At 47.6% G+C, this 14048-nt stretch overlaps 1 protein-coding gene across 1 annotated transcript in view; it reads left to right on the forward strand.

Moving 5' to 3' along the window:
• The window catches only part of LOC139764603 (uncharacterized), a 41227-nt gene that overhangs the window by 26135 nt on the left and 1044 nt on the right, over window positions 1-14048 (forward strand). The window contains 3 exon segments of the mRNA XM_071691446.1: window positions 3126-3367; window positions 6941-7152; window positions 9929-10122. Coding sequence (XP_071547547.1) covers window positions 3126-3367; window positions 6941-7152; window positions 9929-10122 — 648 coding nt within the window.

The following is a 14048-nucleotide window of genomic DNA, read 5'->3' on the forward strand; positions in this document are numbered from 1 at the left end:
ACACACACACACACACACATAGATGGAGGAAACCTCTCACACACACACATAGATGGAGGAGACGTCTCACACACACACATAGATGAAGGAGACGTCTCACACACACACATAGATGGAGGAGACGTCTCACACACACACACACATGCACTCACTCACATAGATGGAGTAGAATTGTTGGAGCTGGTGGTGACGATAGATCTTACGAGAGTAAACAGAAACACCTACCCCTCTCCTCCCTCAGCCCTCCGTGGAAGCTGCCTACTGCATCCCTGAACATCAAAGGGCTTCCAGAGCCAATATAGCAGGTGGCACTGTGACCGGTGCGTCGTGAGGGGGCGGGCGTTTCCCCTCCCTCACACACGTGTGTGTGTGTCCGCGAGGCTCTCTCTCTCTCTCTCTCTCTCTCTCTCTCTCTCTCTCTCTCTCTCTCTCTCTCTCTCTCTCTCTCTCTCTCTCTCTCTCTCTCTCTCTCTCTCTCTCTCACACACACACACACACACTACCCCATTCGAGAGCAATAATCATGGGCGGAGACCCAGCTCGAAGAGGCGCCACCAACCACCAACCATCTTCCACCTCCTCCTCCACCTCCTCCCTCCTCCACCTCCTCCTCCTTCTCCTCCTCACCTCTCTCGAGAGGAGAGATGCTCTTCCTGATGTTGCATGGCTGGAGGCGAATGCGCGTGACGTGTGTGTGTGTGTGTGTGTGTGTGTGTGTGTGTGTGTGTGTGTGTGTGTGTAGGGCAAAAGGATGGAAGGAGATGATCATGAGTATCCTGGGTGAGGAGGTTGTGGATGCAGATGGGGGACTCACTGAAGCAGTGGTGAGGGTGAGGTTCATCAGGGGAAAGAGATGAGTGGTGGGATGCTGGTGGGAGATGCTGGGATATCCCATGGGAAGGAGATGAGTGGTGGGATGCTGGTGGGAGATGCTGGGATATCCCTTTGGAATCATGAGGTACATGAAGTGGCTATTATAATGACGAGTGTTTGAGGATATCAGGATCAAGATGGCTGTAGGATACGCTCTGTCGACCTGAGAAACACATGAAGGATATGGCTTGATAAACACAGATCATGTCACTCATTTCCAAAGCGGTGATGAAAAAAAAATTTGGTTATCCAGAACGTCACTGTGATGTCACCAGGTCAAGTAATGGGTCATCATGCTAGGCAATTAGGGGTCAAGAAGTATTTCAAATGACATCAAGAGGTTAGAGGTCAATTTTTTTCTAAATGATACCAAGACATCAAATTCTAAAAGGTTTTCAGATGACATCAAGAGGTTAGAGGTCAAAAGTTCTTTTTCTAAATGATACCAAGACATCAAATTCTAAAAGGTATTTCAAATGACATCAAGAGGTCGGAGGTCAAAAGGTTTCTTTTTCTAAATGATACCAAGACATCAAACTCTAAAAATGTTTATGAATGACGTCAAGAGTTCATCGACCAGCCAAGAGGCTTTTTAAGTAACAGTAAAAGATCGAAAGTCATTTCTCTTTACCATACCAAGAGGAAGGAATGACACAAGGTCAATAATACATACTCGGCCCATATAAAAGTGTGGGGACACCTGTGAGCATTTATTTCCACTTCTCTTACAAGTTCCTCCTCCTCCTCCTCCTCCTCCTCCTCCTCTTTTGAACCTTAGAAATGAAGGAGTCCATTACACAAGAGGCGGAGGTGGAGGTGGAGTCTGGTGTCAAGACACACGGAACACTTCGACGCACAATATTGGAGTCGTCACTTCGAAAGACGAGGGAAAGGCCAGGCAACGGACGAAGACGACCCACTCCCTCCCTCCCTGGCAACGTAGGGCATCCACGCCACTTGAACCAGATCCTGCACGTTTTGAGAGCAATCCCATTGAGAACAGACGGAGGGAACACAGATTAAGATAGCCCGTCACACACACACACACACACACACACACACACACACACACGCTCTCTCTCTTCTCTCTCTCTCTCTCTCTCTCTCTCTCTCTCTCTCTCTCTCTCTCTCTCTCTCTCTCTCTCTCTCTCTCTCACACACACACACACACACACACGAACGAGAAGAGAAATGAGGGTTATACGTTAACTGCTTCTGATGGATTCCGTTATGCAAAGCAGAAAAGAGTCTCTCTCTCTCTCTCTCTCTCTCTCTCTCTCTCTCTCTCTCTCTCTCTCTCTCTCTCTCTCTCTCTCTCTCTCCGGAACAAGAGGATCTAATGAGGCAACAAAAGGATAGACTTACGAGAGACGCGAGAGAAAGTACTTAACTCTACGGCAAGCAAGTGGAAGAAAATAACCCCAAGGTGAAGTAAAAGGCTGGTCAAACACGGGGCCTGACGAGAGTGAACACGGGGCCTGACTGACTAGAGTGAACACGGGGCATGACGAGAGTGAACACGGGGCCTAACTGACGAGAGTATAGGATTGTCTTCATATACACACAAGCTGTAGCCCATCATAGACAGTCATAAAGACATAAATCACAGACAGACAATCACAGATAATCACCCATATAGTTCTGATCAAAGACGTACAATTCGTCATCACGTACGAGGGGAAAGAGGCAATGTCCAATGTGATCATAATTAAAAGAAAAACAACCCAGAATATCAGTTATCAAAATGTTTGTTTTTTTTTTTCTTTACCACCATTTGTTATCGAACATCCATCACTCACAGTTTACACAGAAAATAAGCAAATCACATCTATATATATATACATCATATACATCAGAGGTGGAATTCGGGAAATGACAGGAATTGGTGATTGAACTCCAAACCAGGATCGACGGGTCGTCATTTCTGTTCCATAAACATTTCCACTTTCAGGGAAATGTTTGAAAAATAAAAGAACATTCAAACTTACCTGTTTTATAATCTATCTATCTATCTGTCTATCTATCTATCTATCTATCTATCTATTTATCTATCTATCTATCTATCTATATCTACATATGCACCATGTTTTCATTCTCACGTTTACACTTGTATATACATCCACCCCTATCTATCGCCCGGCCCTATGGGAAGGATGAACGGCTAGGGCAAGCTCTGTAGATCGCCTGCCGTACCCATGTGTGTGTGTGTGTGAGGCAGACACTAGCTAATCTTCGTTTCCCTCATGGTACAGGGTAGCGCCCATTCTGGCCTCAGGGGCGACCTTCGTAGCCTGCGTGGTCGTGGTTGTGGTGGTCATCCTCCAAAGGGAGGACCACGACCCGCCCACCTTCCCGACTCCCACCTTCAACTCGTACTTCCTGGGCTTCGGCTCCATCCTCTTCTCCCTCGGGGGCGCCTCGCTCTTCCCGACGGTCCAGAATGATATGAAGAATCGCTCCGACTTCCCCAGGAGCGTTGTCGTGACCTTCCTAGGTGAGTGGTGTTGGACGACGAGGAGACCATTCGCTGAAGGGTGAGTATTAGTGGCCGTTGTGGTGCTGGGTCCTTCTCCAGTGTGGCCAACCCAACCCCCTCCCTCTCCAGAGTGGCCCTTTGGCGCAGGGTCCTTCTCCAGTGTGACCCTGTGGTGCAAGGTCCTTCTCCAGAGTGGCCCTGTGGCGCAGGGTCCTTCTCCAGTGTGGCCCTGTGGTGCAAGGTCCTTCTCCAGTGTGGCCCTGTGGTGCAAGGTCCTTCTCCAGAGTGGCCCTGTGGCGCAGGGTCCTTCTCCAGTGTGGCCCTGTGGTGCAAGGTCCTTCTCCAGTGTGGCCCTGTGGTGCAAGGTCCTTCTCCAGTGTGGCCCTCCTCTCCAGAGTGGCCCTTTGGTGCAAGGTCCTTCTCCAGTGTGGCCCTCCTCTCCAGAGTGGCCCTGTGGTGCAAGGTCCTTCTCCAGTGTGGCCCTGTGGTGCAAGGTCCTTTCCAGTGTGGCCCTGTGGTGCAAGGTCCTTCTCCAGAGTGGCCCTGTGGTGCATGACTGTAGGCGGGGATGTGGAGGTTCTTGTAGTCATGATGCGTTCTTGGTAAGGCCGAATGAACTATCCTTCTCGTTATCAGCAGTTGTTTAAGGTCATTAAACTCATTGACCTGCCTGTGCCCCCTGTGTATTTCAGTCGTTTATATATATATATATATATATATATATATATATATATATATATATATATATATATATATATATTTATCCCTGGGGATAGGGGATTAAGAATACTTCCCACGTATTCCCTGCGGTCGTAGAAGGCGACTAAAAGGGGAGGAGCGGGGGGCTGGAAATCCTCCCCCTCTTTTTTTTTTTTTTTTTTTTTTTTTTTAAATTTTCCAAAAGAAGGAACAGAGGGGGCCAGTGAGGATATTCCAAAAAAGGCCAGTCCTCTGTTCTTAGCGCTTCGTAGAAGGCGACTAAAAGGGGAGGGAGCGGGGGGCTGGAAATCCTCCCCTCTCTTTTTTTTTTTTTTTTTTTTTTTTTTTTAAATTTTCCAAAAGAAGGAACAGAGGGGGCCAGTTGAGGATATTCCAAAAAAGGCCCAGTCCTCTGTTCTTAGCGCTACCTCGCTAACGCGGGAAATGGCGAATAGTTTAAAAGAAAAGATATATATATATATATATATATATATATATATATATATATATATATATATACACTGCACCGCTTGTCAAGCTGTGCTGTGTATCTTTCCCCTTGATGTGTATTTCGGGTGTATGATGTGTGTGTTGTTCTATGTATGCAATACCCTCATTGTATCTTGGATGTGGAATTCTCACTCTGATGTGTGTGTGTGTGTGTGTGTGTGTGTGTGTGTGTGTGTGTGTGCCAAAGGCACCCCTGTGTATCTTGGACGTGTACCAAACACACTAAAGCCCTTCGGTGTGTGTGTCTTAGGTGTACTACACCCACTGTGGTCCACCCACAGCTTCTGACACGATTACAATCTATTCCTTTTCATATTACTTTGGGCAAGGGTTATCATCTCACACTTCCCTCCCAACACCTGTTGGGCAAGGGTTATTATCTCACACTTCCCTCCCAACACCTGTTGGGCAAGGGTTATCATCTCACACTTCCCTCCCATCACCTGTTGGGCAAGGGTTATCATCTCACACTTCCCTCCCATCACCTGTTGGGCAAGGGTTATCATCTCACACTTCCCTCCCATCACCTGTTGGGCAAGGGTTACCATCTCACACTTCCCTCCCATCACCTGTTGGGCAAGGGTTACCATCTCACACTTCCCTCCCATCACCTGTTGGGCAAGGGTTATCATCTCACACTTCCCTCCCAACACCTGTTGGGCAAGGGTTATCATCTCACACTTCCCTCCCATCACCTGTTGGGCAAGGGTTATCATCTCACACTTCCCTCCCATCACCTGTTGGGCAAGGGTTACCATCTCACACTTCCCTTCCATCACCTGTTGGGCAAGGGTTACCATCTCACACTTCCCTTCCATCACCTGTTGGGCAAGGGTTACCATCTCACACTTCCCTCCCATCACCTGCCTTCTTTCACACGTCCAGTCACAAAGTCTACTACTATGTGCAGCCCGGAAGCTAACTTCTTGGCGCGGTTCAAAAAGCTTAACTTCCTCCCCCGTCCTGCGAAGCTAACTTCCCCACGCAGTCCGGAGCTAACTTCTCCATTATATGACGGTCTAGGACCGCTGCTTTGTGAGGTCACGTATATATATATATATATATATATATATATATATATATATATATATATATATATATATATATATATATATATATATATATATATATGTATATATATATATATATATATATATATATATATATATATATATATATATATATATATATATATATATATGTATATATATATATATATATATATATATATATATATATATATATATATATATATATATATATATATATGTATATATATATATATATATATATATATATATATATATATATATATATATATATATATATATATATATATATATATATATACATATATATATATATATATATATATATATATATATATATATATATATATATATATATATATATATATATATATATATATATATATATATATATTTTAAACTATTCGCCATTTCCCGCGTTAGCGAGGTAGCGTTAAGAACAGAGGACCGGGCCATTTTGGAATATCCTCACCTGGCCCCACTCTGTTCCTTCTTTTGGAAAATTAAAAAAAAACCAGAGGGGAGGATTTGCAGCCCCCGCTCCCTCCCCTTTTAGTCGCCTTCTACGACACGCAGGGAATACGTGGGAAGTATTCTTAATCCCCTATCCCCAGGGATAATATATATATATATATATATATATATATATATATATATATATATATATATATATATATATATATATATATGTGTGTGTGTGTGTGTGTGTGTGGGCGCTCGCTCGCTCATGGCTTAAGGATCCTTGGCTTTGATCGGGTTAATTGAATATATAGATATATATCAAGGAAGGCTATCGCTTGCTGGCCCCACATCACACACACACACACACACACACACACACACACACACACACACACACAAACACACACGCAGGCCAGCCCATGTGCGCGCGCGCTTCGCTCCCTCCCTCTTCACTGATGTCTCTTTTCCCCTCCTCCCTCAACTTTCCCATCGCGAAACACACCCAAAGAAGAAGAAAACTAAAAAACGATAGTAACTGGGATCGAAGATAGAACTCCTTTTATATCATTTTGTCTGTTTTTTCTCTTGATGCTAAAAACCTTCACTCTAGTATGTTTACCTTTCGCCACATATACAGCTGTACCAACTTTCCCTCAACTCCATTTTTACCCCTGAGCTGTCGTCCATAGGAGCCTACGCCTCTCATCTCTGTCCACCAGTGTGGTGGTGGCGTCTCTCTTAAAAACCACTCCTCCTCCTCCTCCTCCTCCTCATCCTCCTCCTCCTCATCCTCCTCCTCCTCATCCTCCTCCTCCTCCTCTTCCCCCGGCCAAGCCCCAAGTGAGTGACGTCTCCCTGGCGATCCTTCCAGTATTGCTGGCGCTGTACTTGCCCGTCTCCATCATCTCCTACGGCATCCTGGGGGACAACGGCGTCAAGGACAACATCCTGCAGTCTGTGTCGGGCGTGGCGGTGATGCTTACCAACATCTTCCTCCTCAGCCACTTCCTCTTCGCCTTCGTCATCGTCGTGAACCCGGTGGACCAGACGATTGAAGGGCTCCTGAATTTCCCCTAGTAGTAAGTATGAGGGATGGGAGTAGCGCTTGAGTGTGTGTGTGTGTTACGGAGAAAGAGTTTTACACTCGTGTTGCCCGTGTGTGTGTGTGTGTGTGTGTGGGAGATAGTTCTGTGTACCTGTGGGAACCCCATTTTCTGATCATTCTTTCCCAACATACACCTTTTTTTCCCCCTTTTTTTTGAACTTTTGTATTGTAGTTCACATTGATAATTACGTCCCTCAGTATGTGCCATTCAGCCACCGGGTGACATCTTGCAAAATCAATTCTGTGCGTGTTTTTAGAGAACACAGTCCGCGCTTGATATCATGTTATTAGCCTCTGGTTATTTTATCGTTCCATCTTTTCCAAGAACTGCAGTTCACTGCTAACGTCATCAAACCGGTGTCAAAGACACCAAAGATTGTAATCAATTCATCACTCGATCTTTTCTCTCTTCCATGTGAGGGTTGCAATATACTATCTTTGTTGCCTCGCCTCTGACCTTCTCTCTCTCTCTCTCTCTCTCTCTCTCTCTCTCTCTCTCTCTCTCTCTCTCTCTCTCTCTCTCTCTCTCTCTCTCTCTCTCTCTCTCTCTCTCTCTCTCTCTATCTATCTATCATCGTTTTCTGTGCATTCTTCAAGCGTTGGCATGACCAAACATGAGGGGACACATTTCGTTATAGGTAACGACACAAGATTGGAGCAGCATCTCAGATATTCTTTCAAGTGTATTCTCGAATGCATTGCTAATATCAGACAGTTGTCCTTCTTCTTCTTCGTATCTGCTATTCTACTAAAGGTGGAGTTCTTGGTACCGAGGCTCGGCGCTGTGTCGACCCCTAAGTCCCTCTTCACACATAGATTCCTCCTGCAGCTCATTCCACGCTCGATAATATTCGTATCGAGACGATACGACTATTCTCGTAACCCATCACCACTACTTTTCCATCACTCACACACCCAACGGTGGACTTTGCATAGGTCCCCTTGCAGGGTGCTGCAATCCTCGTCAGTACTAATTGCTTCCGTTAGGCATCATCTGCAAACATGTTCAGGTAGGAGTCTAATCCTTCGGGCAAGGTATTCCCATAGACCAGAGAACAGCATTGGTCTTACAAGACTTAACCCTAAGGCATGCCAGTGGTGACCCGACACCACCCTCCCCACCTCCAAGCCCATTTTGAAAGACCTCCTCCGTCATAATTCCTTTTTTCTTTCCTTTCACTTACATAGTCTTCTATCCGTCTCTCCATTTTCTATCCGTCTTCCCATTTTTCTTGTTCTTTTCTGAAGATCTAGCTTCTTTTTTTTTTAACCAGCCTCTTGATTTGATGCAGCGTCAAATGCTCTGTTAGGTGGGGGGCGGGGGATGGGGGGGGGGGACTGTCCAGATACACACACACACACACACACACACACACACACACACACACATTCCACCCAATTTTTTCTCATCTAAAACAGAGCTCACTCTCTCTTAAGGTTCATTACAGATGACCTCCTTTTCCTAAATCCAGTTTATCTCTCTCTTGGTCACCTTCCTTCTTCACAATCATTCATTTTTCTTTCGGATTATCTTCTCTAGTACTTTACAGACATCACTATTTTCAGACTGGTGTATAGTTCAGCACAAATTACTGGTCGCCTTTCTTAAAGATGGGCATGATGCTTGTCCTCTTCCACTCCCTTGACACTTTGCCTCTTTCTTTTTTTTTTTTCCATCGACATCAAGAAATGTATATCCAGTGTCTAGTTAACTGTAGGTATGAAAAAAAAATTCAGCACATATGGAGCTATTTTGTCTTTGAACCAAGTATTCTATTTGTGTCTTTTCCAGTCATCTCATTGCTTTCTAAAAGACTTCCTTCTCTTAAACCTCCTCACGTCCTTCCATCCCACTAGCGTTGGGGGTCTATACAGTGTCTCCCACTGTGAAAATACTCTCGACCCCGTGACCTCCCGACCCCGTGACCTCCCGACCCCGTGACTTCTCGACCCTGTGACCTCTCGACCCCGTGACCTCCCGATCCCGTGACCTCCCGACCCCGTGACCTCTCGACCCCGTGACCTCCCGACCCCGTGATCTCCCGACCCCTTGACTTCTACACCTCTTGACCTCTTGACCTTGTAACCTTTACAGATCGTGACACCACGACCCTGGGACCTTGGAACCTCTCTATACCTCGTGAATGCTCGACCCCGTAACCTTTACACCTCCTGACCTTTCGACCCCGTGACCTTCCGACCCTGCGATCTCTACACCTCGTGACCTCCCGACCCCGTGACCTCTACACCTTGTGACCTATCGACCCTGTAACCTCTGCACCTCCAGACCTTTCGACCCAGTGACCTCTCCACCTCGTGACCTCCCGACCCCGTGACCTCTACACCTTGTGACCTATCGACCCTGTAACCTCTGCACCTTGTGACCTCTCGACTCACTGACCTCTCCACCTCGTGACCTCCCGACCCCGTGACCTCTACACCTTATGACCTATCGACCCTGTAACCTCTGCACCTCCTGACCTTTCGACCCAGTGACCTCTCCACCTCGTGACCTCTACAGCTCGTGACTTTCCGACCCCGTGGCCTCTACATGTTGTGACCTTTCGACCCTGTCACCTCTGCACCTCGTGACCTTTCGACCCAGTGATCTCCCGACCCCGTGACCTCTCCATCTCGTGACCTCCCGACCCCATGCCCTCTCCACCTCGTGACCCTCCCGACCCCGTGACCTCTCCACCTCACGTCGTCGCCCTTGACCACCACCCGCTGACGATCCTCCCTTGGTCGGCAGAGCTGGGCGTGAGGCGGTGCGCGCTACGTACCATGGTCATGCTGGTCATCGTCGGGGTTGGTATGGCCGTGCCGGAGTTCAGCAAGATCCTGGACTTGGTTGGCGGGTCTACAGTCACCCTCATGTCTTTCGTCTTCCCGCCAGTCTGCTATCTTCGCCTCAGTGCCACCCTGCGCTCAGACGGTCTCCCGCTAAGGTGGGTCTCCTGTAGAAGTGGGTCTTTGTACAGGTGGGTCTCTCGCAAGGGTGGGTCTTAGTAAAGGTGGGTCTCTCTCAAGGGTGGGTCTTTGTACAGGTGGGTCTCCCGAAGAAGTGGGTCTTTGTACAGGTGGGTCTCCTGCAGGAGTGGGTCTTTGTACAGGTGGGTCTCTCGCAAGGGTGGGTCTTTGAACAGGTGGGTCTCTCGCAAGGGTGGGTCTTTGAACAGGTGGGTCTCTCGCAAGGGTGGGTCTTTGTACAGGTGGGTCTCTCGCAAGGGTGGGTCTTTGTACAGGTGGGTCTCCCGAAGAAGTGGGTCTTTGTACAGGTGGGTCTCCTGCAGGAGTGGGTCTTTGTACAGGTGGGTCTCTCGCAAGGATGGGTCTTTGTACAGGTGGGTCTCCCGAAGAAGTGGGTCTTTGTACAGGTGGGTCTCCTGCAGGAGTGGGTCTTTGTACAGGTGGGTCTCTCGCAAGGGTGGGTCTTTGAACAGGTGGGTCTCTCGCAAGGGTGGGGTCTATAGTACAGGTGGGTCTCCTGCAGAGGTGGGTCTTTGTACAGGTGGGTCTCTCTCAAGGGTGGGTCTTTGTACAGGTGGGTCTCTCGCAAGGGTGGGTCTATAGTACAGGTGGGTCTCCTGCAGAAGTGGGTCTTTGTACAGGTGGGTCTCCCGCAGAGGTGGGTCTTTGTACAGGTGGGTCTCCCGCAGAGGTGGGTCTTTGTACAGGTGGGTCTCTCTCAAGGGTGGGTCTTTGTACAGGTGGGTCTCCCGCAGAAGTGGGTCTTTGTACAGGTGGGTCTCTCGCAAGGGTGGGTATTTGTACAGGTGGGTCTCTCTCAAGGGTGGGTCTTTGTACAGGTGGGTCTCCCGCAGAAGTGGGTCTTTGTACAGGTGGGTCTCTCGCAAGGGTGGGTCTTTGAACAGGTGGGTCTCCCGCAGAAGTGGGTCTTTGTACAGGTGGGTCTCTCGCAAGGGTGGGTCTTTGTACAGGTGGGTCTCCCGCAGAAGTGGGTCTTTGTACAGGTGGGTCTCTCGCAAGGGTGGGTCTTAGTAAAGGTGGGTCTCTCTCAAGGGTGGGTCTTTGTACAGGTGGGTCTCCCGCAGAGGTGGGTCTTTGTACAGGTGGGTCTCTCGCAAGGGTGGGTCTTACTACAGGTGGGTCTCCTGCAGAAGTGGGTCTTTGTACAGGTGGGTCTCCCGCAAGGGTGGGTGTTAGTACAGGTGGGTCTCCTGCAGAGGTGGGTCTCAGTACAGGTAGGTGGGTCTGAGTACAGATAGGTCTCAGTACAGGTGGGTCTTCTGCAGAAGTGGGTCTCAGTAAGGATGGGTCTCATAACAGGTGGGTCTCAATCCAGGTGGGTCTACTGAACAGGTGAGTCTCTTGCACAGGCTGGTCTATAGTACAGATTGGGTCACCTACAGAGGTGGGTCTCATGCACAGGTGGGTATCATTACAGATGGGTCTGAGTACAGGTGGGTCTCATGCAAAGGCGGGTCTCAGTACAGGTGGGTGTGAGTACAGGTGGGTCTCATGCACAGGTGGGTATCATTACAGATGGGTCTGAGTACAGATGGGTCTCATGCACAGGTGGTTCTGAGTACAGGTGGGTCTGAGTACAGGTGGGTCTCATGCACAGGTGGGTCTCATTACAGCTGGGTCTCACGCACGGAATAATACCACTCACTGGTGCTTAACTTCGACAATTCATAAAAAAAAAAAAAACATTTTTCCTCCTTTTTTTTCTACACACAAAAACTGACGACGGAAAAAACATGAAAAAGAAAAGAAGCTTTTGTCCTTTGGTTCACAACAAAGAAGAAAAGATGCACGGGAAAAAAAAGGCGCTGAAGCGCAACTGTGGACCTATTCCTGTTTTCTCCGCTTTTAAGAAGAAAACGATGCCATAAAAGAAATGCCGAAGGGGGGAAGCGGAATTCCCAATCACGGGGCGGTCAAAGGGAAGCACCACCGCCCCACCTCCACCCTCCAACCACATCCCCCTTCCCCCAAGAGGTCGGTAGTAAGTAATTTCTTGTCACCACTCGCTCTGATTACCCCTGTCCTGTCACCCCCACTTCTTCTGATTATATGGGATGCCATTACACACGCGCCTCCTCCTCCTCCTCCTCCTCCTACCTCCTACTACCACCTCACTTGTGCCCCCACACACACTCTTTGCCTCTCCCTCCCTCACACCCCGCCTGATGGCCATTGAGCCCTCCCTGATGGCTTGATGATGCGTGATGTCTATATCGTATTGGAGGACTTTTTATACCACACAGATGAGCGATTTCCCTTGAGTTCCTCGTCTCTCCGAGTCCAAATCATAGATCGCAGATTGATGAACGGGTGTAGAAAATAGCCACTGGCTACACTCCTCACCCAGGTGATCTGTCTTTCTTTTTCTCCTGAGGACCAAAGCTCCTTCGGAGACTGAGTTCCACCAATGAAGGTGAGCCAGACGGTACAGAGACAATGTGGACTGTACCCTCCACAGTTCACGTACCACAGGGTAAACCGCCACAGCACCTTGAGGGATTCTCAGGCACTCATCCCCCAAAGACGAGCTGAATACATGTTTGGGTGTCGTGGTCTTGCCTACAATAAGGCGCCGCCCAAGATCGCTTGTCAGTGTAGATGATGAGTGTGACGAAAAGACATGTGGACGAGAACGGCTTCTGGGATGTCGTGGAACTCAATACATTTATCCTCATCTTTATTTTTTCATGACTTATTTATCTCTCATTATTATTATCATTATCATCCTCTCGTCAGTTGAAGAGACCGACCCCCCAGAGCCGACCGTAGAACCACGGAAATATTCGTCTTAATATGAATACATTTTGCTCTCATTTGGGAAAAGTGAGGTAGCTTTAAATCTAGCAGACAGACTCATTGTTAGAAAGTAGATATTGTGAGGTGCTCAATGGCGTCTGTCGAGATCCCAGCGTTTTGGAGATCATTTAAAGGTATGGACGTACTCAGCTACGGTCATTCAAATGCATCAAATCACTTTTTCCCCACCTGTCCATCAGTCTGTCTGTCCTTCAATCGTTCTGTGTGTTCGTGTGTTCATCCACACATCAATTCACCCAGCTATCTGTCCGTCTCCATACGATCTGACCTGATTGGGCTGAATATGTCCAGACCAATGGAACTGTAGGTACTGTACACTTGGGTCAGCCAGTCAAGTTCCGACCTCCAATGTCACAGGTTTCGAAGCCTTCTGAAGCATGTCCACTAGGTCCCACGAATTAGAAACATAAACGACTGTAGTGCGCATACTTCTTGTGTGCATAGATTCTTTAAGTCAAGGAGGTGATCGCGTCAATTTTCATCGTGCAATTTATAGTAATTTACTAGACACTGGATTTTGGATCCAGGGAAGAGATGATTCGAAGCATTCATGAAGAGTGAATCATCAAGTCTTCTCGAACCAGGAGAACGAGGGTTCATAAGGTGCTCATTTAAGGCTTCATAAGATTATGATTCGAGGATGTTCACAGGTGGCCGCAGCTGGTGCCTCAGGGACATAATCACAGACTGAATTTGTGTGTTCAAGGAACCAATAACAATTCACTCCTATCAGCAGCGGGTTGGGTTGACAGTCGTTTTCCTCCCAAAGCAAATGATACAACGCAAGTGACGCCTGGTTCGATCTCACTCGAAGCCAGGGGTCGAATGCACTCGTCCGGTTAGGTTCATAAAATGTCCCGTAAGTGAGATGGTGACTTAAGCCTTGAGGGTGCGGGAATAGGCTGTGAAAGCCAACATATGGTAAGTGTCTTGTGATTCCGTTACCATCCAGAAATGGAAAACTCCCTCCCTTGCGCGGTACGCCTTGTCGTTATATCATATCAACCATAGATCTATAGATGCTTTGACATCATTAACAGTACCAGATCCTTTAATAAAGGTAAGA

Source organism: Panulirus ornatus, chromosome 50, assembly GCF_036320965.1.
Source record: "Panulirus ornatus isolate Po-2019 chromosome 50, ASM3632096v1, whole genome shotgun sequence".
In the NCBI taxonomy this organism is placed as follows: Eukaryota; Metazoa; Arthropoda; class Malacostraca; order Decapoda; family Palinuridae; genus Panulirus; species Panulirus ornatus.